The sequence below is a fragment of the Kogia breviceps genome, chromosome 16 (assembly GCF_026419965.1).
Source record: "Kogia breviceps isolate mKogBre1 chromosome 16, mKogBre1 haplotype 1, whole genome shotgun sequence".
Taxonomy (NCBI): Eukaryota; Metazoa; Chordata; class Mammalia; order Artiodactyla; family Physeteridae; genus Kogia; species Kogia breviceps.
This window is the reverse complement of record NC_081325.1, coordinates 8,810,048-8,835,310: the sequence shown is the minus strand read 5'-3', so window position 1 is coordinate 8,835,310 and position 25,263 is coordinate 8,810,048. Positions and strand designations below refer to the sequence as shown.

The 25,263-nt window shown below is 45.7% G+C and overlaps 1 protein-coding gene across 2 annotated transcripts in view; it reads right to left on the bottom strand.

Moving 5' to 3' along the window:
• Positions 1 to 25,263, bottom strand: part of ALOX5AP (arachidonate 5-lipoxygenase activating protein) — a 40,382-nt gene that overhangs the window by 2,510 nt on the left and 12,609 nt on the right. Inside the window, exons 3-6 of one of the 2 annotated variants that reach the window (XR_010837135.1) lie at positions 16,065 to 16,135; positions 12,381 to 12,462; positions 6,317 to 6,490; positions 5,745 to 5,807 (exon numbers count right to left, since the gene is read on the bottom strand). Coding sequence is in view for 1 of the 2 variants with exons in the window: in XM_059041819.2 (XP_058897802.1) it covers positions 6,328 to 6,490; positions 12,381 to 12,462; positions 16,065 to 16,135 (316 nt within the window). In the remaining variant the exon portion in view is untranslated. Of the gene's footprint in view, positions 1 to 5,744; positions 5,808 to 5,941; positions 6,491 to 12,380; positions 12,463 to 16,064; positions 16,136 to 25,263 lie in introns of those variants that run through there. The other variant, XM_059041819.2, reaches the window with a different exon arrangement.

Here is a 25,263-nt window from a genome sequence, read left to right as displayed (position 1 = left end):
GAGTCCAATCTCCAGGGTCCAAGAAGATGTGCCCAGGTAAGCCAGTGGCTTGTGCATCCTCTAGCTTACCACAAAACACCATTTTCCCCACCATCACAAGCCGACAGTCTGTTCTCCTGGCTTCCCTCCTCCCTACCCTGACTATTTCGAGCAGCAGTCACCGCCTCCTCTGATATCCTACTCACTGTAGCTTGAACTGTGGACCACCTTTTCATGAACAATTCTGTTCCCCCAAATAAAAGGTAGGCACTTGGAGACAAAGACCCTCACACCTGTGCTTTTCCCCTGGGTGTGGCACGAAGCTCTGAGGGCAAACAGCCCTCAGCAACATCTTCTGTATTCCTCATATGCTTTAAAGTGTCTCTCTAACGTTTCCTCTTTTTTTTTTTTTTTTTTTGCGGTACGCGGGTCTCTCACTGCTGTGGCCTCTCCCGTTACTGAGCACAGGCTCCGGAAGCGCAGGCCCAGCGGCCACGGCTCACGGGCCCAGCCGCTCCGCGGCACGTGGGATCTTCCCGGACCGGGGCACGAACCCGCGTCCCCTGCGTCGGCAGGCGGACTCTCGACCACTGCGCCACCAGGGAAGCCCTAAAGTTTCCATCTTACATTGATTTCTTTCTTTCTTGTCTTTTCTCCTCTTTCTTTCCCATCCCTTCCCTTCAATGGCATTTCTTTCTGCTTCTCTCCTATTTCAGGACTGAGTTATCTCTCAATGGCAGGAGTTTTTCTGATGCTATGCTTTAAAATGCTTCCAACAGAACAATATAAAGAGTGATAAGAGTAACAAAGAATGGCTTATTTATTTGTTTGTTTGATTTTGGCATTTTATCAAAGACAGGCCCTGTGCTCAGAGATTTATTTGACTTGTTTCATGATAACACACCAGTTGAGAATCCCTCACTGAAGTAAAGTGGAACATTTCAGAAAAGTACACAAGCAACTCTCAGCTCCTGGAGACCCACTTCCTTTCTCTGCCCGGCCTCTCCCATTTCATGTTTCAGTAACAGCCCCACCGAACGCAAGAATGAAGGCAGCGAACTCATGGAAGGAAGGGCTTTGAAACAGAAGGTTAAATTGAGATGAGGTTCAGTCATTAGCTCTGCTTTCTGTGTTCCCCATTAACCCAGGTGATTGAAAGGGCAATGGAAGGCTGTGTCAGCTGAATCACAGAATGCTATTGAAGTTTTCTTCCACTCAGTGGGCACGAACTATACACACACACACACACACACACACACACACACACACACACACACACACACCCCTTTCCCTCCGGCCCCTCCCCCAGCCTTTTTCAGAGGCTGGAAATAACAAGCCTCATCCAGCCGCACGGCGTCAGTCACGCCAGCCAGCACTCTTTTCATCTGTCACTGGCCGGCGCATCCATAAGCGTAAATATAATTGGGGTGAGGGAGGGAGGCAGTGTGCCCAGTGGGCGTGGCCTCCTGGCTCCAGGTGCGAATCGACCTTTCCAGACAGTGCTGTGGCCACGGTCAGGTTGCCATAGCACTGACGATGAGAACCGAACATATACGCACAGAAGCAAGTTATCACGCACCAAATGTTCATTCTTTTGCTCTCCTGTTGCCTGGCTGAGCAGATATTTATTCGTTGGAATTCTGAGAAGGCTTATGTTTCATTATGTTTATGCAGTGGTTTCCAGTCTATTAATAGCATGTCCATTTTTGCAGCAAACTTCCTCAACCATTAAAGATTGTTTTCAAAAATTATCCAAAGAGAGACAGAGTTGTTGCTTTGCTATAGATAGAATTTCTGATTTCCTTGAAGCCTGTGCTGACATCTTTTAGACAAGCAGGAGTGCGCCAATTTGCGGAGCTGCGGGAAATTTTAATACATATGCTTGTTACAATCTGTACTACCTATCAGCACAGCATCTAAGTGCACAGGCCAGGGTAACAAGAAGAAAGGAGGATAAACTTCTTTTGGGACTCTGGTCTATTTGTGTGCCAAGCGGAATTTTTAATTTGGAGAGCAATTCTGCAGAAATGAACAGAAACTGCTATCTAAACATTTTAATAAGAATAAGCCCCTGAGCCAATATGCAATCGAGTGCAGTGCTTTCTAGTAATTTCATTTATACAACAGCTCCACAAGCTGTTTCTCTCTCCGTATTCAGATAACCCTCGCCTCTAGGGTGACCAGAAAAATGATATTTTAATAATGTGCCACATCTGTGATCAGAAATACTTAATGAAACACTCTCATGATCATATGGGTAACAAGCTGCAAAGAACTCTTTTCCAGATTGAGACAGGACCTGTTTGCTTCTTGTGGTAATTTTTCAATATCATCTGCAAGGAATCTTTACCCAAAGACACGTGCTTGGCCTGAGGTCCAGCATTTTTTTTCAGCTAGGAGACCTTGCTGGCTCCCACAGAACTTCTGGACCGGTGCTGTCCAATAGAAATATCGATACAACGCAAGCCGCATATGGAATTTAAAATTTTGTAGTCATCACATTAAGGAAAGTAGAAAGACACAGGTGCAATTAATTCTAATTAATGAATGAATGCATTTTGTTTAACACAACACATCCACAAGGTTACCATTTGGATGTGTAATCAACATAAAAACATTCTTAATGGGATATTTTACATTTTTTATATTACGACGTCTTCAAAATCCGGTGCGCGTTTTCCACTTACAGCCCATCTCCGTTCCGACAAGCCAAGTTCAAGGGCTCCATAGCCACGTGTGGCTATCGTATTGGGTGGTGCAGCTCTAGAGCAAGGAGCTCCTGAACAGGTAATCTGCAACCACTCACATCAGGAAAAACCTGAGAATCTTAAGAAGAAGGTGAATTCCTGGGCCCTGTTCGTGACCTACCAAATCATATCTCTGGGGGTAGCACTGAGGGATTTGCATCTTTTAACTGCTCCGTGGCTGGAGCTTTGCTTACTAAAACTGAGAACATCCGTTAGGCTCCCTGTCCCAAATTTGCTTATAACCCTCCAGATATCACCACCACAACCCTCACTGTTACCGGCCAGGGTTCCTGGCCTTCCCCAGTCAACAGAAATTGACTAGAGGCCAGACAAGAAATTCAGGCAAGGCTTTACCGGGGCTCCTGCTGCAGCAGGGTTATTTTTCGTCCCATACAGTTTCTTTCTATTTTGTAGCTCGCGGAGAGGTGTGTCATGCGCAAGCACTGCAGCAAAGGGTCCAGGTCCCAGGCCTGTCCCACCGCCACACGTCATATGAACCGGGAGATACAACCTCACAACCCAGTCTATCCCGTTATTGGCTCACAAGTGTCTCTTGAGCACTGATCATGCTCTAGCGCTGTTCTCGGCAATAAATAATAGGGGTATCGCTCTGGGGTATTTATTGCTCTAGGGTAGAGCAATAAACAAGAGAGGCAGCGGCCTTGCCCTTTGGAAGCTTACATTCCAGTAGAGGAGGCAAACAGGAAAGCAGGGATCTGTGCAGGTGCAGTGCGGTGGTCTTAGGGGCTCTGGGAAGAGATGACCACAGACGCTGAATGAAAGGATGCAGGGAGCCCCGGAGCAGGCTGGGAGGAGAGCGCTGCATTAGAGCCGGCCGCGCGAGGCCTGTGATAGTCAATGCACTTGACTTTAAACAACGAAGTGTGTGAGATTTCGTTCTGCAGCAACAGAAAACGAACGCAGTACGATAACAGTAATGAATGTAATAAATATAGCAATAATAATCTTCAGCACTTATTATATGCGAAACATATCCGATTGCTTTATCTCATTATTCCTCACAACACCCCGTAAAGCTGGCACTGTTATTAGCCCGGTTTAGCACATGCAAAAGCTGAGGCTTAGGAAGACGGCACGGAACTGAGGATGTGACAGAGGGGGCAGGGGTCCAGCCGAGGCTGGAACTCTGCAGAGAGTTTGGTCACTGCGCAACGCTGCCTCCTGTTAGGGGCGGGGTCCCTCATGCAGGAGCTCTGCGCCTGAGAGCCCCTCTTCACGATGTGGAGGAGGACCGCTCTCCCCACATCTCATCCCCCTGGTGCCTCAGCCCTGCCCGGCCTGCCCAGGCCATGGCCTGCAGAGCCTCCTCTGATGGGCTGCCACGTTGCTTCCTCTCCTGCCCTCTGGAGGCCCCATGGCCAGTTAGGCCTCTGGGAGCTAAGGTGTCCCCAGGCTCCACTGGGCATATTCTGGCCTAGCCCACCCTTAGGGTGACCGACTCTTCTGGGTTTCCCAGGACTGTTCCAGTTTGAAAAAATAAAAGCCCCACCTTCCAGGAAAGCCCTTGGTCCCAGGCAAACTGGGGTGCTTTCTCACCCTACCATCCTCTGAACCGACCGAGGCTGAGGTAGGCCCAGGGGCCACTTGCATTCTGCAGCTTGTCGTGACCTTTCCCGTCACCAAGAAGAAAAGAAAGGCCCGGCCAGGAGACTGAGTCCTGCCCTCGGCCCGAGAGCTGAGGGCAGAAGCAGCTCCGCTGAGGCAATTGGCTCCTGCTGGATGGGGCCTTCAGCCTGGACCCTCAGACAGGCCTAGGAGACCACGACCCCGTGAGGACTGTCCCCGCGAACTGAGAGGCCTGCGTGCCTTGAGCATCACACATGCAGCACGTTGATGCAGCCACCACTGAGGCCAGGCTCCACGTCTCCACGCAACAGGAGAAAGCCGGCGGGAGAGTTGGCCCCCAGTCAGCCTCACCCTTCCTGTATGGTGACCACGATGCAACTTGGCTGGGGGTAAAGGGAACTCATCTACTGCTGGTCACCTCGACTGAGACTTCAGTCCCGATGAGCTGGCTTCGCTCCACTGGGTGTCCTAGACTCCTGAGCACACCCTGCTGTCTTCCAAATTGTGCTCTTTTTGTCAGGGGACAGCAGGTGTGACAGTGGTTGGACCACTACGAATCTGCACCTGATACGGGAAATGGCTCAACACACATACTTTATGAAGTATTACCAGCCAGTGACTCATGAACTCATGCACTTACTTATTCATTTGTTCTACTAACACACAGACTTTATGAAGTATTACCAGCCAGTGACTCATGAATTCATGCACTTACTTATTCATTTGTTCTACTAACACACAGACTTTATGAAGTATTACCAGCCAGTGACTCATGAACTCATACACTTACTTATTCATTTGTTCTACTAACACACATACTTTATGAAGTATTACCAGCCAGTGACTCATGAACTCATGCACTTACTTATTCATTTGTTCTACTAATATTTGGGGACCCCTACGATGGGTCTGGCATCATCTTAGGCTCTGACACTGAGTTATAGCACATTTTAAACTGAATGATACAAAGAGCGCTGGGCACGATGCTAGCACATAAAGGTACCAACCTAGTTCTCATGGGGTGTGGGCAGGGGGCACACATTCAACAAAAGATTCTTAAGGAAGTCTGTTTGTCCATAGGAAGGATTGTTTGTTTGTTTTTGCATTTATCCCAAATTTATTTATCTCACTAAAACTGTTAGAAAAAAATCTTAATCTCATATGACTCATACCTACTGTCCCCTACAATACATCACTGTACAGGACGTTTTTTTGAGTTCCCAAATAGTCTGAGCCATTGGGTGCCTGCTATGTGCCAGCCTCTAAGCGTGGCACAGGAAAAGCTAAATAAATAGGGACATTCAAGGGCTGATGATTTAGTGGGGATGGGTGGCACATACTAATAAACACCTTGACATTGTGATATGGATTTGCCGCGGTTGAGACATGCATAGGGCGCCATGCTGGGGGTCGGGGCAACGCTAGACCCACCTGGAAAAGGAAGTCTTCAGTTGTGTCCTGTCTCCTTCTTTGCTTAGTGGTATTTCTTTGCCACTTAAAAATAGTCAAATAATACATGAAAATATAAATAAGAGATTAACACTTACTCCAAATCTCTTCACCCAGATATAATCACACTTGACGAGGGGTGTGTGTGTGTGTGTGTGTGTGTGTGTGTGTGTGTGTGTGTGTGTGAAGACAGCATATTTTTTATTATCATCATTAAGGTCAAGGAAAACAAAGCAGTTATTCAACTGTAGCAATTTACCCACGTAAAACTCAACCACCAGCCTCACATATGTGTCTGCATTTTATTTTAGGAAAACATAAATCGGGTCACAAAACATCTTTGGAAAGCAGGATAAGTAAGAAACACACAGACGGGATCTGAGGAGCAAATCTGGTGCCACCATCATGTTCGGGGTTGGGGGGGAAGAGATTCTCTTCCGGGAAAAGTGAGGTTCACTCAAGCTGCAAAGCCCAGAGGGTCATCAGATTTACAGCATGGTTTAAAGGGTTGAGTTATGATGGCTTCTAGGTACTGATTAGCTGAGCACACCCACCTGGAATTCAGTTAGGGGATGAGAAGGAGGGGGGAGATGGTGGTGGTGATTGTCTTGATGTAGTTTTCAAAGTCACTTCCGAAAAAGAGGATGAGGAAATAGTTGACTATCCCAGCCAGGGACATGAGGAACAGGAACAGGATAATGCGTTTCCCAAATATGTAGCCAGGTGTGCTGGAAAAAAAGGAAAGAGAAAACTGTAGAAGCAGCACAAATGGTACCAATTTAACAAAAAATGTTATCACTTCGAGATACATGGGGTTTAAATTACAGCTCCTTTTACTCAAGGACGCTCCATTTACTTCATATGAAGGATGGAAGTGTCTTAGCTACTATTATAGTCATTGAATCTATTTCTTTTTGTTGTTGTTGCTGTTGTTGTTTTTGCGGTACGCGGGCCTCTCGCTGTTGTGTTCTCTCCCGTTGCGGAGCACAGGCTCCGGACGTGCAGGCTCAGCGGCCATGGCTCACGGGCCCAGCCGCTCCGCGGCACGTGGGATCCTCCCGGACCGGGGCTCAAACCCGCATCCCCTGCCTCGGCAGGCGGACTCCCAACCACTGTGCCACCAGGGAAGCCCCCCAGGGAAGCCCCCCAGGGAAGCCCCCGATGAATCTATTACAAAACCAAGCTAAAAGAGCCTCAAACCCATCACCATTAGGGCGCTAATGTCCAGCTGCGCCATCGGGACTCCAGCTCCTGGACGGCATGAAGGTGGTGGTTTCTGCTGGTCACCGGGGTTCTGACCGGAGCCTAGGGACCCATGGACTGACTAAGACCCTCTCCAGGAGCGCCTGTAGGAGCTGTGCTGGCCAATGTGTAGAATGCAGGACTTTCAGTGCCTCTATGTGAGAAGGATGGGGTAAATGAGCCAGGAAGGCTGGTGGAATCTAAGAGGTGCTTTGGCGTCTGAGGGCTCGATCTAGTCTCCCGAGGCTGCCTGGGAATAACTCATGTTCGCACGAATGAGGGCCGACCCCCAGCGCTGGAGGGCAGGCCCTTACAATTTAAGTGAATCAGGGGAGGGAGACTTTTCCTCGCCTTCTCTCAGAGGCTCGAAATCCTAAGCCGCTGAGACAGAGCATCAGCTGGGGTCAGGGGGCATCTCCCCAGTGACATGTGACCACCTAGCTGTGTGCAGGGGCTGCCCTGGCTTCCTCTCTCCCCTGCAGAGTCCTCCTATGACGGCTACGGCTGCTCCAGCTGTACAGCACTGGCACGTTTGGAAAGTCCAGCCAAGTGAGTCTCTAGGGCTGTTAGTAAAGACCCCGGCGAGGGGACCCTCTGGCAATCAGGAGTGCTCCCCGAGATCAGCCAGCTCAGCTAAACAGACGCCTTAATGCTGCTTGGCCCTTGTTGGCTACAAGCAGAGAGCAGAATGGGACATCCATAGGTTCGACGTTAGAAATTTCATCTTTTTGAAAGGGGCCCCAAAGGTTCATAATGCAACTCCTAATATTCCTGTGTCGAGAATTTGAAAATCATTCCACAGTTGAGTATGAGTGGACGGCCCAGCGGCACAGAAGCTTGTTGGAAATGCAGAAGCCCAGGTCCCTCCCCAGATCCACTGGGTCAGAATCTGTGCCACTGACAAGCTCCGTCTGTGACTCCCGGCCCAGTAAAGTCTGAGAGGCACTGCCAGCTGACAGCACTCTGCTCCTTAGCCGCCCGCACTCCTCTCTCCCTGGTTTCCTGTTCACAGTCCTGCTTGTGAAGTGACACATTCTAGCTCTTTGTTGGGGGAAAAAAAGTTTGGTCCCAAAAGACAGTGTCATGAGCTGAACTGTATCCTCCACATTCATGTGTTGAACTTCCTAAACCCCAGTACCGCAGAATGACTATTCAGAAAGAGGGTCTTTAAAGAGGTAATTAAGGTCAAATGAGGTCACTGGGGTGGACCCTAACTCACCATAACTGGTGTTCTTATAAAAACAGGATAGGGGGGCTTCCCTGGTGGCGCAGTGCTTGAGAGTCCGCCTGCCAATGCAGGGGACACGGGTTCGTGCCCCGGTCCGGGAAGATCCCACATGCCGCGGAGCGGCTGGGCCCGTGAGCCGTGGCCGCTGAGCCTGTGCGTCCGGAGCCCGTGCTCCGCAACGGGAGAGGCCACAGCAGTGAGAAACCCGTGTACCGCAAAAAAAAAATAATAATAATAATAATAAAGAGGTTAAGACACAGACATGCACAGAGGGAAGACCACGGAGGACGAAGGGAGAAGATGGCCGTCTGCAAGCCAAGGAGAGAGGCCTCAGAGGAAACCAACACTCCTGACATCTTCGTCTTGGACTTGCAGCCTCCAGAACTGTGAGAAAATGCATTCCTGTTGTTTAAGCCCCCCAGCCTGTGGCACTGTGTTACAGTGGTCCTCGAAGACAAACACAGAGAATTACCTGCTAATGCTGATAAGGAATTGAAAAGAAAGTAAAGGAGTCTATTTTTTCGGCCAGAGAATAGAGGCTTCAGAGAAATTAAATTGCTAAAAGTCAAATATTGTAGTGACTCAGATTTATCACATGAATGAGGCCACCATATGCTCATTACAGAAACAAGGAAAAGTGATTTGTGAAGCTATTTCAGAACCTGCTCAAGATAAATCTGTGGTGAAGGATGAAACGGGAGTACCTCCTGATGAAACAGTGGTGTTCTTGATTTGGGTAGGATGTTTCTAAGGATTCGAGGCATATCTCCCCTAAGGAGATGGGTCTATGGTGCTTTAACTCTTCTCAGACAAGAACTCAGCACGCTGCCATGTGCAGGGCTAAGTGTGAACAGGGGGGTCCCCAGCTCCGGCCCTTCATTCACTGCATTTTTAAGTCTCAAGCTTGGAGATGGGCTCTTGAAAACTGTGTCCATTATCATTTCTGTAAGCTCAATATTTGGGGTCTTGCACGGTGCCCCTGACTCTGGGAGATTCCCAGGTCTCTGCCATGCTTACTGTTGTCACCTCACAACTGACACAGTACCTGCTCAGAGCAGGTGGTCAGTAAAGGTCCTGAATGATGCTGAGTGAACGAGGGGGGCGTGGGCAGTGAGGAGAAGGTGGGCTTGGGTAACCCGAATTCACAGGCCTCGAGTCGCAGCCAATCTTTGCCCGACCAGCTCTGAGCTGAGAACTTCGAATTGCAAAGAGGAATTTAGTGGGAGCTCCAACAGGGAACAGGGTTCTGAGGGACAAGTAGACAGAGCAGCCTAGATGCAGGGCAGGTGATAAAAGGCAGGTAGTCTTGTAACATCATGCCAACTGCCATTGAGTTTGGGCCCAGATAGTAGCTCAGAATGAAAGGGGAAGAAACTAAAATTCATCCTACACTGCAGTATCGTTAAGGATGCTACTGATGACCTAATCAGGACAGGGAGAAAGGGGTCACCGTGTAAGGAGAAGGACTGAGAATAAGAGCCATAACTTCTAGGAGGAGTAAAGGAGGGAGATGTAAAATCCTTGCAGGGCAGCTTGAAGCCGACAGGCGAAGCTCTGGTGAGGGAGATACCTCAAGGAGTGACTTACCTACCCACTGGACCAAAAATGACACTGGAACTTCTGCAGGGAGCAGAGCCAAGAGATGATCTAGAGCCCAAGGGAGAAAGTTCTGGGGAAGGATCTCACTGAGGAGTAACCTCCATCTGTGGGTGAGGCCAAGAACTAAAGCAGGTCCGGAGGGCATTAAGGCGTCTGCAGAGTCCAAGGGTGACACAGCCCAGGGACAGAAGGACGGGGGGAAGGAGAGGAGTCTACAACAGAAGAGGGATTAGCAAGTAGTTTCTAGAAGGCAGAATTAAAAATCCTCTTGACCTGGGGACTTCCCTGGTGGTCCAGTGGTTAAGACTCTGCGCTCCCAATGCAGGGGGCGCGGGTTCGATCGCTGGTCAGGAAACTAAGATCTCGCGTGCCCCACGGCACAGCAAAAAAAAAAAAAAAAAAATCCCCTTGACATGACCACAGAGGCCCTCAGGCTCACAGCTACCTCAGGCTATATTTTGGTCTAAATTAGGATCAGACACTTCATCTAGTGTATATCATTTCTGCTGATGACAACTGCCCAGAACACTGTGTTGAGAAAGTATGGCGAAGCCATGCTTGGTCTCGGCAGGAAGGAACACCACGATCATGAGTAATGCATTCAGGAGTGGTGAGAAGGGTCCAGAACTGGCCCAGACAGTGGGCTAAGGGGTGATGGGATCTTCTTCCTACCACCTAATGGGGGAGACCAGGGAGGGATTTAAGAGCATAGGCCTTATTTCAATGAGGTCCAGAGATGTGTCCTTTTTTTTTTTTTGGTATGCGGGCCTCTCACTGTTCTGGCCTTTCCCGTTGCAGAGCACAGGCTCCGGATGTGCAGGCTCAGCGGCCATGGCTCACGGGCCCAGCCGCTCCGCGGCACGTGGGATCTTCCCGGACCGGAGCACGAACCCGTGTCCCCTGCATCGGCAGGCAGATTCTCAACCACTGCACCACCAGGGAAGCCCAAGACGTGTCCATTTTAAAGTCTATATCCTGTTGTTTATTCTTGTTCATTCCCTAGTAGTGACTCCCTTTGAAATGAAAAGAACCTGTGGGTAAATGGACATATTTTGTCATGTCCCACAGAGTGTCTTGGAATTAAAGCAACTTTAAGGGAATTCCCTGGTGGTCCAGTGGTTAGGACTCTGCTTTCACTACCGTGGCCCCGGGTTCAATCACTGGTCGGGGAACTAAGATCCTGCAAGCCGCACGGTGTGGCCAAAAAAATTAAAAACTTAAAGCAACTTTAAGATCTCAGGCAAGTGGTGACCGATAAAGAGGAGACCAGTGACTATAGGCTGAATTCCTGGGACTTTGGGGAAGGAAGATGGGGCTTCGGGGGAGCCAGCCGGGAGAGCCAGCCGGGAGAGCAGAGCCCCTCATTTCATTGATAGTTACTCTGCCCCCTTCGACTCTGGACAACAGGTAAACCTCTGGGGAAAGGCAGAATAGAGGTTTTCCAGGGTAAAGGAGAACAAAGAATATCACTGAGGACAGCGTTGATAAGGATAAGAGAAGTAATGGAGTTGTGGTTTTAGAGGATAAATAAAAACGCCACTAGAGAGGAATGAGGGGGAGGTGAGCTTGGAGGAGACGTGCTGGGGGCACCACCATTCCTCTCCGACTGCAGCTGACCATCCAACCACCCGAAATGACTCAGCTTCGCAGGCCCCCGGGTTCCCCAGAAGCAGTGCTTTCACCTGCTGACCTTCTGGGATGGCACTGCCTTTGTCACCGCTGAAGGAGGCTCTCTGAATGGAGAGTCCCTTATCCACTAGAGGGGGTGCTATTGTGAGAGACAGAGAGAAGTGAAGCCAGACAAGGGAGAGAAAAGGAGCGGGAGGCTGGGGTCAGCATGTGGGCGGAGCTCCCAGAGCATCTTCCCGGCCTTCAGAACCCATCAGGAATTCTGATCGCTCAGGAACTGGTGGAAATTGTAACTCAAACATTTCTTCTTCAAGTATTATCATTTACTTTACTAAAATCCAGCCTTCCCAAGCCAGGTCTAGGGAAAGTACAATTGCCGCTTTGGGCGACATCTGTAAGCAGTGCAGTGGTGACTCTATCCACTGTCTCCGTCTGATGCCTGCTAGTGCAATCTTACTTTCTCAACATTCTTTCTGCTGGTCCCCGGATGATCTGTTACTCAAGAGAACTCATCACAAGGTGCAAGCTTTAGTTCTCGTTTCTCTAGGCAAACAATGAAATGTTTCACTCACTGGAGGCCTTGGGAAGCCAGACAGAGACCGTCATTCAAGCCCCAGACTCTGCAGGGTGGGAGTAGAGGGTGTGGGGTTGCAAAGAATGCGTTAAAGCATCCTTTGTGAGCCCAGCACCGTGTGGAGGAATTTTTAAATGGGTAAACTAGTCAAGGGCCCCAGCTGTATTTCAGAACCAGCAAAGCTCAAGGAGAAAAGGACGAGGGATCCTAGTCGGCCTCCACCCTCCCACCCCGAGTGGTCCCACAGGGCCTTAAATGGTAGACAGGATACTGTTGTGAACGATCACTCTTCCAGCTGGAAACGTATGACTCCCCGCACGGTTCTTAAGCAGTCCCAGTGGCTTACCTCTGCGTTCTCTCTCCCAGGTAGCCAACAAAGTACTTCTGCCTCACAACCAAGTACATCAGTCCAGCAAAAGCTGCAGGAACTAAGTGGAGAAAGGAAAACACCTCGTGTTAGTGTCGCTGGCACCAAAGCATGCTAAGTTAACCCAATATTAATACAGTCATTATGCAATCAACGTTGGTCACAAAATTGACCAGAGGCCTCAGCTTCTGCCAGTTGGGGCCGATGTGTAGTTCAGCAAAGAGCCTGCAGCTGGAAGAAACCTGAGATCTTTAATAATAGTCATATTGTGAAGTAAGTCAGAAACAGAAAAACAAATACCGCATGCTAACACATATATATGGAATCTAAAAAAAAAAAAAAGTGGTTCTGAAGAACCTAGGGGCAGGACAGGAATAAAGATGCAGACGTAGAGAATGGACTTGAGGACACGGGGAGGGGGAAGGGTAAGCTGGGACGAAGTGAGAGAGTGGCATGGACTTATATACACAACCAAATGTCAAATAGCTAGCTAGTGGGAAGCAGCCGCATAGCACAGGGAGATCAGCTCGGTGCTCTGTGAGCACCTAGAGGGGTGGGATAGGGAGGGTGGGAGGGAGACTCAAGAGGGAGGGGATATGGGGATATATGTATATGTATAGCTGATTCACTTTGTTATAAAGCAGAAACTAACATACCATTGTAAAGTAATTATACTCCAATAAAGATGTTAAAAAAAACTCAATAGAAAAAATAAAACGAAACAATCTAACTAGAAATTTAACAAAAGACATGAAAGATATTTCAGCAAAGGGGATGTACACATGGCAAAAAAAAAAAAAACCATGAAGATTACTCTCATTAGACATTATAAGGAAGCACAAATTAAAACTATAATGAGACATCACTACACACCTATCAGAATGGCTAACAAAAAATAAGGATAACACCAAACACCGATGAGGATACATATTGCTGGTGGGAATGTGAAATGTTACCGTCTGGTAAAGACTTCAAGAATTTCCTACAAAACTAAACATGGAATTGCCATATGGTACAGCAACTGTACACTTGGGCATTTATCTCAGAGAAATAAAAAATTATGTTCACATTAAAAAAAATAATGATAATAGTCATGTTACCCTGTATTGGCATCACGGTGTAGTTTACAGTCTTTTCAAACCCTTCATCTAATTTGAATCCTTTTCACATGACTGGTATCATCTTTTCTATTTCCAGATGTGGAAACATGTGGTCCATTGGCCAGGGGGCTTGTATAAGACTGTCAGCTTGTATATGTGTGTGTGTGTGTGTGTGTGTGTGTGTGTGTGTGTGTGTGTGTGTGTGTGTGTGTATTTGGGAGTAGAGCTGGACTTGAACCCAGAGCCCTGCTCTGAAGCTGGTTCTCTTCAAAGTACACCCTTCACCTGTGGGCCTCCAGGAATCGCGATGCGCAACCTTTTCTGAACGATTGCTACAGTTCAGGAAAGATCTCTGGAGAAAGAAATGCCCTTTGCATTCCAGCCAAATAACCCCATGGAGTCCTGAACACTTGGAGCTGAGAGTTAGGAAACCCAGCCCCACCAGGACTATTACGATCTGGAGCTAATGCTTAACTCATTCTACATCTGGACAAAGGGATGATTACAGCTTTCCTACCTAGCAGGAATTAATATGCGCGTGAAACAGAAGTATGGGTATAAAAGCTCTGTGAAAAGCCCCCAGCGTTATTCAAATACCAAATTAAGTGCATTAACCAGAGCGCTTTTTATGTGTCAGGTACTGCCCAAGGCATACCGGGTACTCTGGTCTCCGATGCTCTCTTCTCTTAAAGTCACAAAATTGTCACAATTCACAATTTGCCTTGGACAAAGTCTTTCCTGGTTGGTCCCTTCTGGGTGGCTCTGCTCTACTTACCGGCCCATCTCTCTTTCACTGGGAGCTAAGGTGAACTTGACCTAAAAGAAATCAGGGTGCAAAGTGGCTGAACTCATTGCCCATATGCAGGGAAAGGCGCCCACCTCTGGTGTGGACCTGGACTGCTTGGAACACCAGGAGAGGTGTCGCGGATTCAAATCCAGGGTCTAAAATTCTCAGGTTTGAGCAAGTTCCCTTGGGGTTTGGGTTCCTGCTCTGTAAAGTGATGGGTTTGGGCTGGGGTTCCTTTCAACTAAAAAATTCTACCATCTACCATATTCATAGGACGTGATGATTATTGAACAGAGGTGACTGACCCTTCTGTCTCCCAGCAATGCCAACACTTGTTTGGGCAGAAAATGCATATTTCCAGGACCCTGCAACCCCTTCGAACTCCCTTTGTATTTAACCAGAACAACTCCAGATTCACCTGTACCAAGTATCGTCTAAGACACAAAAGGAATCATCACTCCTACTTAAGTGTAGTTGGACTTGATTTTTCAAGTGATGCCAGACATGTTTCTTATTGAACTGAGGACAGAAAGTGGGAAATGAAGAGTGAGCTTACTGACAGCCTTACGGCACACGTGATATTCCTGAAGCGGTTTCTGCCACCATCCCTCACCTCTCTTCTCTCTCACTGCACCTTATTCTTTTCCTTCATGGCATGTCTCACTCTTGGCAAAAATTTATCCATTCATTTATTTTCTATGGTCCATCTCGCCAACTGCTGTGTGTTTCACCACCATCTCTGTTTTATTTATCGCTGTGTATCCAGGGACAGGGCTTGGCACATAGTAGGTGTTCAATGTATATTTTTATGGGAAGAAATAAAGTAAGAGGATACTTGTGAAAAATCCAGGGTGTAGCCTGAAAGACCTGGGCTCCCATCCTGGCTCTGTTATTCACCAGCTGAGCAATCTTGAAAAAGTCACTTTATGTCCCTGAACCAAAGGGTCCTCAAAGGTAACAGGGGGAAATAATATCCACTTTACCTACTTTATAGAATGAGTGAAGGCAAGAAGGATGAAATCATTTATCAGAGGACACTAGTGGCCTTTTCTCATGCACCGCTGGGTCACAGCATGGAAGCCGGCCAGGTCACGCTGAGCCTTCACCAGACACATTGCCAGTCTCCAAAGGGGACCAAAAATACCACACAGGGACTTTCCTGGCGGTCCAGCGGTTAAGACTCTATGCTTCCAATGAAGGGGGCGCGGGTTCGATGCCTGGTCTGGCAACTAGGATCCCACATGCCATGTGGCATGGCCAAAAAAAAAAAAAAAACCACCACTCGGGTTTCCATTTAATTTTAAATCAACTCTGGGTGTCAGCTTGCTGAAGTCAAGACCGTGGGCTGCTAAGAACCAGGGAGGCTGGAGACCTGGACCGAAGCAGGACCACCACGCAGAAGCCGATCAGCAGGACAGCCAAGTGACAGCTGGCCCAGAATAGACCCCTCGGGCGCTCTCATTTAGAATGCCCTTGTATCTGAGCTAACACTGCTTAAGGATTCTGAGTCACATTTAGCCTTAAGCCACCCTTGTCAGCGCAGCCACTCTCCACCGGCCACCAGAGGGCCAGCATTAGCGATGCATTCCCGCAGGGCTCCGCGCGGGCCCCCCGCCCGCTGAAACAGGGCGCCTCCAGAGGGTCTCGCCTCCCCAGGGCTTCATGGATTGGAGCCGGAGGGCAGGCAAAGCCCTTTCAACAAAAAGCCTGCACTCGAAGCTCCTGGTGATGCATCACATTTGAGAAAGAGAACACACAAGGAGAAGCCTGGGTTACCTTGGCTGCAGAGGAGCCCGGCGCTCCAGAGCATGACAATGAAGGTGGGATACGCATCGACACAGTTCTGGCTGTAGAATAAATACACAAGGGGAGACGTCAGAAGACACGTTACTGCAGCGCAGTCTGAAAATGACCTGAAGCCCCGAATTAATCATCACTGGCGCGCACAGCACAAACCCCATTCGTAATTCCACTGACCTTTACCTGATAAGACGTCAGAAACAGACAGTGGTGTGTGTAAAGCGGACACGTGTTCGGAATCCATCCACTCCCTTCCTCGGTGAAGCCGATCGGAGATCCACTTTCTTGATGGACTCGCCTTGGCAGGATTCCTGCTCCGGGTTTTATGCCAAAGCGCTTCTTGGAATTGAAAAGTGAGCGCCGCGGACAGCAGGGCTGGGCGGCAGTCAGGGTCGGGTAAGCAAGGAAGAGGAACCCGACTCAGAAACCTTCAGGTCAGACACACGAGTCAGCCCAGACACGCGGGCCAGGCTGAGGAAGGCAAGGCGAGCCTCAAGCATTAGAGGGACCAGGGGTCGATTCAGCAAAGCTGGCGCTCCCGGCGTTATCTTGCTGCTGGAGCAATGGCTTTGTGCGGGGCTCAGTCCTCACCCCCGTGCTGGTGTCGTACACCCTTGGTCTCCTTTAAACTCAGGCGATCCTGTGAGCACACATGGTGACTGCACGCGTTTCCCGTGGCTGCTAGGACAACTAGGCACAAGCTCAGTGGCTTAGAACAAGACAAATTGATTATCTGGAGGTCAGAAGTCTGAAATCGGTCTCATGGGGCCAAAAGGAAGATGTCCGCATGGCTGCATTCCTTCTGGAGATGCATCGCTTCTGTTTCCTTGCTTTTCCCAGCTTCTAGAGATCGCCTGCATTCCTTGGCTTGTGGACCCTTCCAACCTCAAAACCAGCAATGTCTGATCATGTCTTCTTTGTGACACCAACTCTTCTGCCTCCTTCTTCCCCATCTGAAGGACCCCTGTGATTACGCTGGGTCCCACCCAGATAACCCAGAATAATCTCTTAAATTGAACTTAAATTCAGCTGGTTCGCAACCTTGGTTCCTCCTTGCCACGTAACATAACCCATTCACGTGTTCCCGAGATTAGCATGGGAACACCTTTGGGGGGGTCATTATTCGGCCTACCGCAATTAGTCTCATGTTTCAGATGAGAAACCGAATCTTCGAGAAGTTGAATAACTTGCCCAGGGTCACCCAGCTACAGAGTAGCAAAGCCAGGATTCACAGCCTGCTCGGTACGACTCTAAAACCAGGTGTGTTACCTCTTCGACTATACAGGCACACCTCAGAAATAGTGTGGGTTCAGTTCCACACCACCACGATGAAGCAAATACCGGATAAAGCAAGTCACAGGAATGTCTTTGTTTCCCAGTACACATAAAAGCGATGTTTATGCTATACTGTAGTCCAATATATGTGCAATAGCATTATGTCTAGAAAACAAGGTACATACCTTAATTTAAAAATACGTTATTGCTAAAAAGTGGTAACCATCATCTGACAATGCAGGGCTGCTGCAAGCCTTCAATTTGTAAAAAAAAAAAAACCAGTGTCTGTGAAGCACAATAAAAAGAGGTATGCCTGCCCTAAAGCAAACAGCAAGTGTTCTCTTGAGTTTACAGCCTAGGTCAGAACAATCAGTATGCACGTCCATGGAAACACAACACAACAAGCCTCAAAAGAGGAGGCGCAATGCAATAGAGCGGGAAGGGTTTGGTGACTAGGATTTCGTCCCCCACCTGACATTAACCTGCTGTTTGTCACTGGCAAAGCAATCTCCCTGGACTTAGTTTCCTTACCAGTAAAACTAAGAGACTAATACAGAATAACTCTGAGATCCACTTAAGCTCTAAGAGTCGATGGTCTAATGTACTGGTTCTCAAGGTGTGGCCCCTGGGTCAGCAACATCAGAATCACCACGGAACTTGTTGAAAATGCAAATGTTAATGCCTTCCTTGGACCTAAGGAATTAAGAACTCTGAGGGCAAGCCCAGCAAGAGTTTTAACAGCCCTCCAGGTGATCCTGATACATACTCACATTTGAGAACCACTGGTCTAAGGTAATTCGAACTGTATAGGTAAAAGCAAAGATGCAACTTTCAAATTACATTTGGCCTTTTATCCAAATTCCTTCCTTGGATTCTTCATCTGGATCCTTCCTGATCTGGTCCTCATAAAGTTCCTCCTAAAAATCAGCCTTGAAGCCTCGTTCAAACCGATAGGATCTCATGATTCAGTTGGTACCACTGAGAACCCTGGAATGACCAGCCTTTGGTCTGTCCCCTGCAGAGAACCCAGAGGTTGGGTCACGGGGGGGCCCTTCAGATCTTTCTGATGGTCAAAAAATCCTTTACCGGAGAAGTCCACAAATGGAAAAGGTAAGAAACCAATGTACCCTGTCCTGGAGAGACACAGGAGAGCCAGAAGAGCCCTGATGACATTGCCCGGGGCTCTGGACACCCAGGATTTCCATTGATCTATGGACACAGTAAGAACTCCAAAGGGCAGGAGTCCCTTACAAATATGCCATTAGGGGTGAAGCACTTAGTGAGTAAACAAGCCCCAAAGTGATAACTGTAGCTGCTGCTAAGCACATGCATCACATCTATTCTTACACCTCATTAGAGACACAAAACTGCAGCCTCAGGACTGAGAGAAGATCCATCTCCCAGTTCCAGAAAACTAGAGAGAAAATTCCCTTTTATTTAGTTGAATAATGTTCCATGTCTGATGGGATCTAGTACCTGATGCTCCAACAGTTTGAAAATCTATTAACATCAAAGCTCTCCCCTGCTTCCTCTCATTCTCATGCTTCTGTTTTGAAGCTGTGATTTTGTCTGGGTGATGAAAATTTTTAAAAATTCTTTATTGTCCAAGGGATGTGCCCACAGAGAGAAGTGTCTAGTGATGTGACATTAGATCAGCCATTCGATCATTCCTGCCTCTTATATCAAGTCACCATGGGCCCTGGTACAACAGAGTCTGCCTGGAATTGAACGAAATTCTCCCAGCTCTAAGAAAATGGGCTCTTCTCTGGAATTCCAGAATACGCCCAGAGTCCTAAGCCCCACTCTGGCTCAAGCCGGTCCCCTCTCCCCGTCCAGGACCTCTGACACATCTTCCATCCACAGCTGCATGCACACATGCCCCTCCTCGCCAGAGGGCCGCTACTGGGCTGAACTCAAGCAGCTTTTGTCCTCTGGTCAGTGATACAGCTGCCTTTAGAGACCTTAGAGGTCACTCGTGTGGTCCTGAAAGTCACAAAGCCTGGGTCCCACTCGGGGCTGCCACTTTTTTTTTTTTTTCAGTATTAAAATGTTTAATTTTATATTGTCTTTACCACCTTTAATCTTCTTCTTTTTAAAACATCTTTATTAGAGTACAATTGCTTTACAATGGTGTGTTAGTTTCTGCTTTATAACAAAGTGAATCAGTTCTACATATACACATATCCCATATCTCCTCCCTCTTGCGTCTCCCTCCCACCCTCCCTATCCCACCCCTCTAGGTGGTCACAAAGCACCGAGCTGATCTCCCTGTGCTATGGGGCTGCTTCCCACTAGCTATCTATTCTACGTTTCGCAGTGTATATATGTCCATGCCACTCTCTCACTTCGTCTCAGCTTACCCTTCCCCCTTCCCGTGTCCTCAAGTCCATTCTCTATGTCTGCGTCTTTATTCCTGTCCTGCACCTAGGTTCTTCATAACCATGTTCTGTCTTTAGATTCCATGTATATGTGTTAGCATACAGTATTTGTTTTTCTCTTTCTGACTTACTTCACTCTGTATGACAGACTCTAGGTCCATCCACCTCACTACAAATAACTTAATTTCGTTTTGTTTTATGGCTGAGTAATATTCCATTGTTATATGTGCCACATCTTCTTTATCCATTCATCTGTTGATGGACACTTAGGTTGCTTCCATGTCCTGGCTATTGTAAATAGTGCTGCAATGAACATTGTGGTACATGACTCTTTTTGAATTATCATTTTCTCAGGGTATATGCCCAGTAGTGGGATGCCTGTGTCGTATAGTAGTTCTATTTTTAGTACTTTAAGGAACCTCCATACTGTTCTCCATAGTGGCTGTATCAATTTACGTTCCCACCAACAATGCAACAGTGTTCCCTTTTCTCCACACCCTCTCCAGCATTTATTGTTTCTAGAGTTTTTGATGATGCCCAATCTGACCGGTGTGAGATGATATCTCATTGTAGTTTTGATTTGCATTTCTCTAATGATTAGTGATGCTGAGCACTCTTTCATGTGTTGGTTGGCAATTTGTATATCTTCTTTGGCGAAATGTCTATTTAGGTCTTCTGCTCATTTTTGGATTGGGTTGTTTGTTTTTTTGATATTGAGCTGCATGAGCTGCTTGTAAATTTTGGAGATTAATCCTTTGTCAGTTGCTTCAAAATATAGGCAAATATTTTCTCCCATTCTGAGGGTTGTCTTTTCATCTTGTTTACGGTTTCCTTTGCTGTGCAAAAGCTTTTAAGTTTCATTAGGTCCCATTGGTTTATTTTTGTTTTTATTTCCATTTCTCTAGGAGGTGGGTCAAAAAGGATCTTGGTGTGATTTATATCATAGAGTGTTCTGCCTATGTTTTCCTCTAAGAGTTTTATAGTGTCTGGTCTTACATTTAGGTCTTTAATCCATTTGGAGTTTATTTTTGTGTATGGTGTTGAGAAGTGTTCTAATTTCATTCTTTTACATGTAGCTGTCCAGTTTTCCTAGCAACACTTATTGAAGAGGCTGTCTTTTCTCCATTGTATGTTCTTGCCTCCTTTATCAAAAATAAGGTGACCATATGTGCATGGGTTTATCTCTGGGCTTTCTATCCTGTTCCATTGATCTATATTTCTGTTTTTGTGCCAGTACCATACTATCTTGATTACTGTGGCTTTGTACTATAGTCTGAAGTCTGGGACCCTGATTCTTCCAGCTCCATTTTTCTTTCTCAAGATTGCTTTGGCTATTCACAGTCTTTTGTGTTTCCATACAAATTGTGAAATTTTTTGTTCTAGTTCTGTGAAAAATGCCATTGGTAGTTTGATAGGGATTGCATTGAATCTGTAGATTGCTTTGGGTAGTATAGTCTTTTTCACAACGTTGATTCTTCCAATCCAAGAACATGTATATCTCTCCATCTGTTTGTATCGTCTTTAATTTCTTTCATCAGTATCTTATAGCTTTCTGCATACAGGTCTTTTGTCTCCTTAGATAGGTTTATTCCTAGGTATTTTATTCTTTTTATTGCAGTGGTAAATGGGAGCATTTCCTTAATTTCTTGTTCAGATTTATCATCATCAGTGTATAGGAATGCAAGAGATTTCTGTGCATTAATTTTGTTTCCTTCTACTTTACCAAATTCATTGATTAGCTCTAGTAGTTTTCTGGTAGCATCTTTAGGATTCTCTATGTATAGTATCAAGTCATCTGCAAACAGTGACAGTTTACTTCTTTGCTGATTTGGATTCCTTTTATTTCTTTTTCTTCTCTTATTGCTGTGGCTAAAACTTCCAAAACTATGTTGAATAATATTGCTGAGAGTGAGCAACCTTGTCTTGTTCCTGATCTTAGTGGAAATGGTTTCAGTTTTTCACCATTGAGAATGATGTTGGCTGTGGGTTTGTCATATATGGCCTTTATTATGTTGAGGTAAGTTCCCCCTATGCCTACTTTCTGGAGGTTTTTTTTATCATAAACGGGTGTTGAATTTTGTCAAAAGCGTTTTCTGCATCTATTGAGATGATCATATGGTTTTTCTCTGTCAATTTGTTAATATGGTTTATCACATTGATTTGCGTATATTGAAGAATCCTTGCATTCCTGGGATAAACCCCACTTGATCATGGTGTATGATCCTTTTAATGTGCTGTTGCATTCTGGTTGCTAGTATTTTGTTGAGGATTTTTGCATCTACGTTCATCATTGATACTGGACTGTAGTTTTCTTTCTTTGTGACATCTTTGTCTGGTTGTATCAGGGGGTGATGGTGGCCTTGTAGAATGAGTTTGGGGGTGTTCCTACCTCTGCTATATTTTGGAAGAGTTTGAGAAGGATAGGTGTTAGCTCTTCTCTAAATGTTTGATAGAATTCACCTGTGAAGCCATCTGGTCCTGGGCTTTTGTTTGTTGGAAGATTTTTAATCACAGTCTCAATTTCAGTGCTTGTGATTGGTCTGTTTATATTTTCTACTTCTTCCTGGTTCAGTCTCAGAAGGTTGTGCTTTTCTAAGAATCTGTCCATTTCTTCCAGGTTGTCCATTTTATTGGCATAGAGTTGCTTGTAGTAATCTCTCATGATCCTTTGTGTTTCTGCAGTGTCAGTTGTTACTTTGTCTTTTTCATTTCTAATTTTATTGATTTGAGTCTTCTCCTTTTTTTTCTTGATGAGTCTAGCTAATGGTTTATCAATTTTGTTTATCTTCTCAAAGAAACAGCTTTTAGTTTTATTGATCTTTGCTACTGTTTCCTTCATTTCTTTTTCATTTATTTCTGATCTGATCTTTTATGATTTCTTTCCTTCTGCTAACTTCGGAGGTTTTTTGTTCTTCTTTCTCTAATTGCTTTAGGTGTAAGGTTAGGTTGTTTATTTGAGATGTTTCTTGTTTCTTGAGGTAGGATTGCTATAAACTTCCCTCTTAGAACTGCTTTTGCTGCATCCCATAGGTTTGGGGTCGTTGTGTTTTCACTGTCATTTGTTTCTAGGTATTTTTTAATTTCCTCTTTGATTTCTTCAGTGATCCCTTGGTTATTAAGTAGTGTATTGTTTAGCCTCCATGTGTTTGCATTTTTTACAGATTTTTTTCCTGTAATTGATATCTAGTCTCATAGCATGTGGTCCAAAAAGATACTTGATACAATTTCAATTTTCTTAAATTTACCAAGGCTTGATTTGTGACCCAAGATATGATCTATCCTGGAGAATGTTCCTTGAGCACTTGAGAAGAAAGTGTATTCTGTTGTTTTTGGATGGAATGTCCTAGAAATATCAATTAAGTCCATCTGGTTTAATGTGTCATTTAAGGCTTGTGTTTCCTTATTTATTTTCATTTTCGATGATCTGTCCATTTGTGAAAGTGGGGTGTTAAACTCCCCTACTATGATTGTGTTACTGTCGATTTCCCCTTTTATGGCTGTTAGCATTTGCCTTATGTATTGAGGTGCTCCTATGTTGGGTGCATAAATATTTAGAATTGTTATATCTTCTTCTTGGATTGATCCCTTGATCATTATGTAGTGTCCTTCTTTGTCTCTTGTAATAGTCTTTATTTTAAAGTCTATTTTGTCTGATATGAGAATTGCTACTCCAGCTTTCTTCTGATTTCCATTTGCATGGAATATCTTTTTCCATCCCCTCACTTTCAGTCTGTATGTGTCTCTAGGTCTGAATTGGGTCTCTTGTAGACAGCATATGTACAGGTCTTGTTTTTGTATCCACTCAGCCAGTCTATGTCTTTTAGTTGGAGCATTTAATCCATTCACATTTAAGGTAATGATTGATATGTATGATCCTATTACCATTTTCTTAATTGTTTTGGGTTTGTTATTGTACATCTTTTCCTTCTCTTGTGTTTCCTGCCTAGAGAAGTTCCTTTAGCATTTGTTGTAAAGCTGGTTTGGTGGTGCTGAATTCTCTTAGCTTCTGCTTATCTGTAAAGTTTTAATTTCTCCATTGAATCTGAATGAGATCCTTGCTGGGTAGGGTAATCTTGGATGTAGGTTTTTCCCTTTCATCACTTTAAATATGTCCTGCCACTCCCTTCTCACTTGGAGAGTTTCTGCTGAAAGATCAGCTGTGAACCTTATAGGGATTCCCTTGTATGTTATTTGCTGTTTTTCCCTTGCTGTTTTTAATATTTTTTCTTTGTATTTAATTTTTGATAGATTGATTAATATGTGTCTTGGTGTGTTTCTCCTTGGATTTATCCTGTATGGGACTTGACTATTTCCTTTCCCATATTAGGGAAGTTTTCAGCTATAATCTCTTCAAATATTTTCTCAGTCCCTTTCTTTTTCTCTTCTTCTTCTGGGACACCTATAATTCGAATGTTGGTGTGTTTAATGTTGTCCCAGAGGTCTCTGAGACTGTCCTCAATTCTTTTCATTCTTTTTTCTTTATTCTGCTCTGCAGTAGTTACTTCCACTATTTTAACTTCCAGGTCACTCATCTGTTCTTCTGCCTCAGTTATTCTGCTATTGATTCCTTCTAGAGAATTTTAAATTTCATTTATTGTGTTATTCATCATTGTTTGTTTGCTCTTTAGTTCTTGTAGGTTCTTATTAAACGTTTCTTGTATTTTCTCCATTCTATTTCCAAGATTTTGGATCATCTTTACTATCATTACTCTGAATTCTTTTTCAGGTAGACTGTCTATTTCCTCTTCATTTGTTTGGTCTGGTGGGTTTTTTTCCTTGCTCCTTCATCTGCTATGTGTTTCTCTGTCTTCTCATTTTGCTTAACTTACTGTGTTTGGGGTCTTCTTTTCACAGGCTGCAGGTTTGTAGTTCCTGTTGTTTTTGGTGTCTGTCCCCAGTGGCTAAGGTTGGTTCAGTGGCTAAGGGTTGTTTAGGCTTCCTGGTGGAGGGGACTAGTGCCTGTGTTCTGGTGGATGAGGTTGGATCTTGTCTTTCTGGTGGGCAGGGCTGCATCTGGTGGTGTGTTTTGGGGTGCCTGTGACCTTATTATGATTTTAGGCAGCATCTCTGCTAATGGGTGGGGTGTTGCTTCTGTGTTGCTAGTTGTTTGGCATAGGGTGTCCGGCACTGTACCTTGCTGGTCATTAAGTGGAGCTGGGTCTTAGCATTGAGATGGAGATCTCTGGGAGAGCTTTCGCCGTTTGATATTATGTGGAGCTGGGAGGTCTCTGGTGGACCAATGTCCTGAATTTGGCTCTCCCATCTCAGAGGCACAGGCCTGACACCCGGCCGGAGCACCAAGCCCCTGTCAGCCACACAGCTCAGAAGAAAAGGAAGAAAGAAAGAAAGAAAATAATAAAATAAAATAAAATAAAGTTATTAAAATAAAAATAAATTATTATTTTAAAAATTTTTTAAATTAAAAAGTAACAAAAAATGAAAAAAGAAAGAAGAGAGAAATCAAATCAAAAAACAAATCCACCAATGATAACAAGTGCTAAAAACTATACAAAAAAACCCCA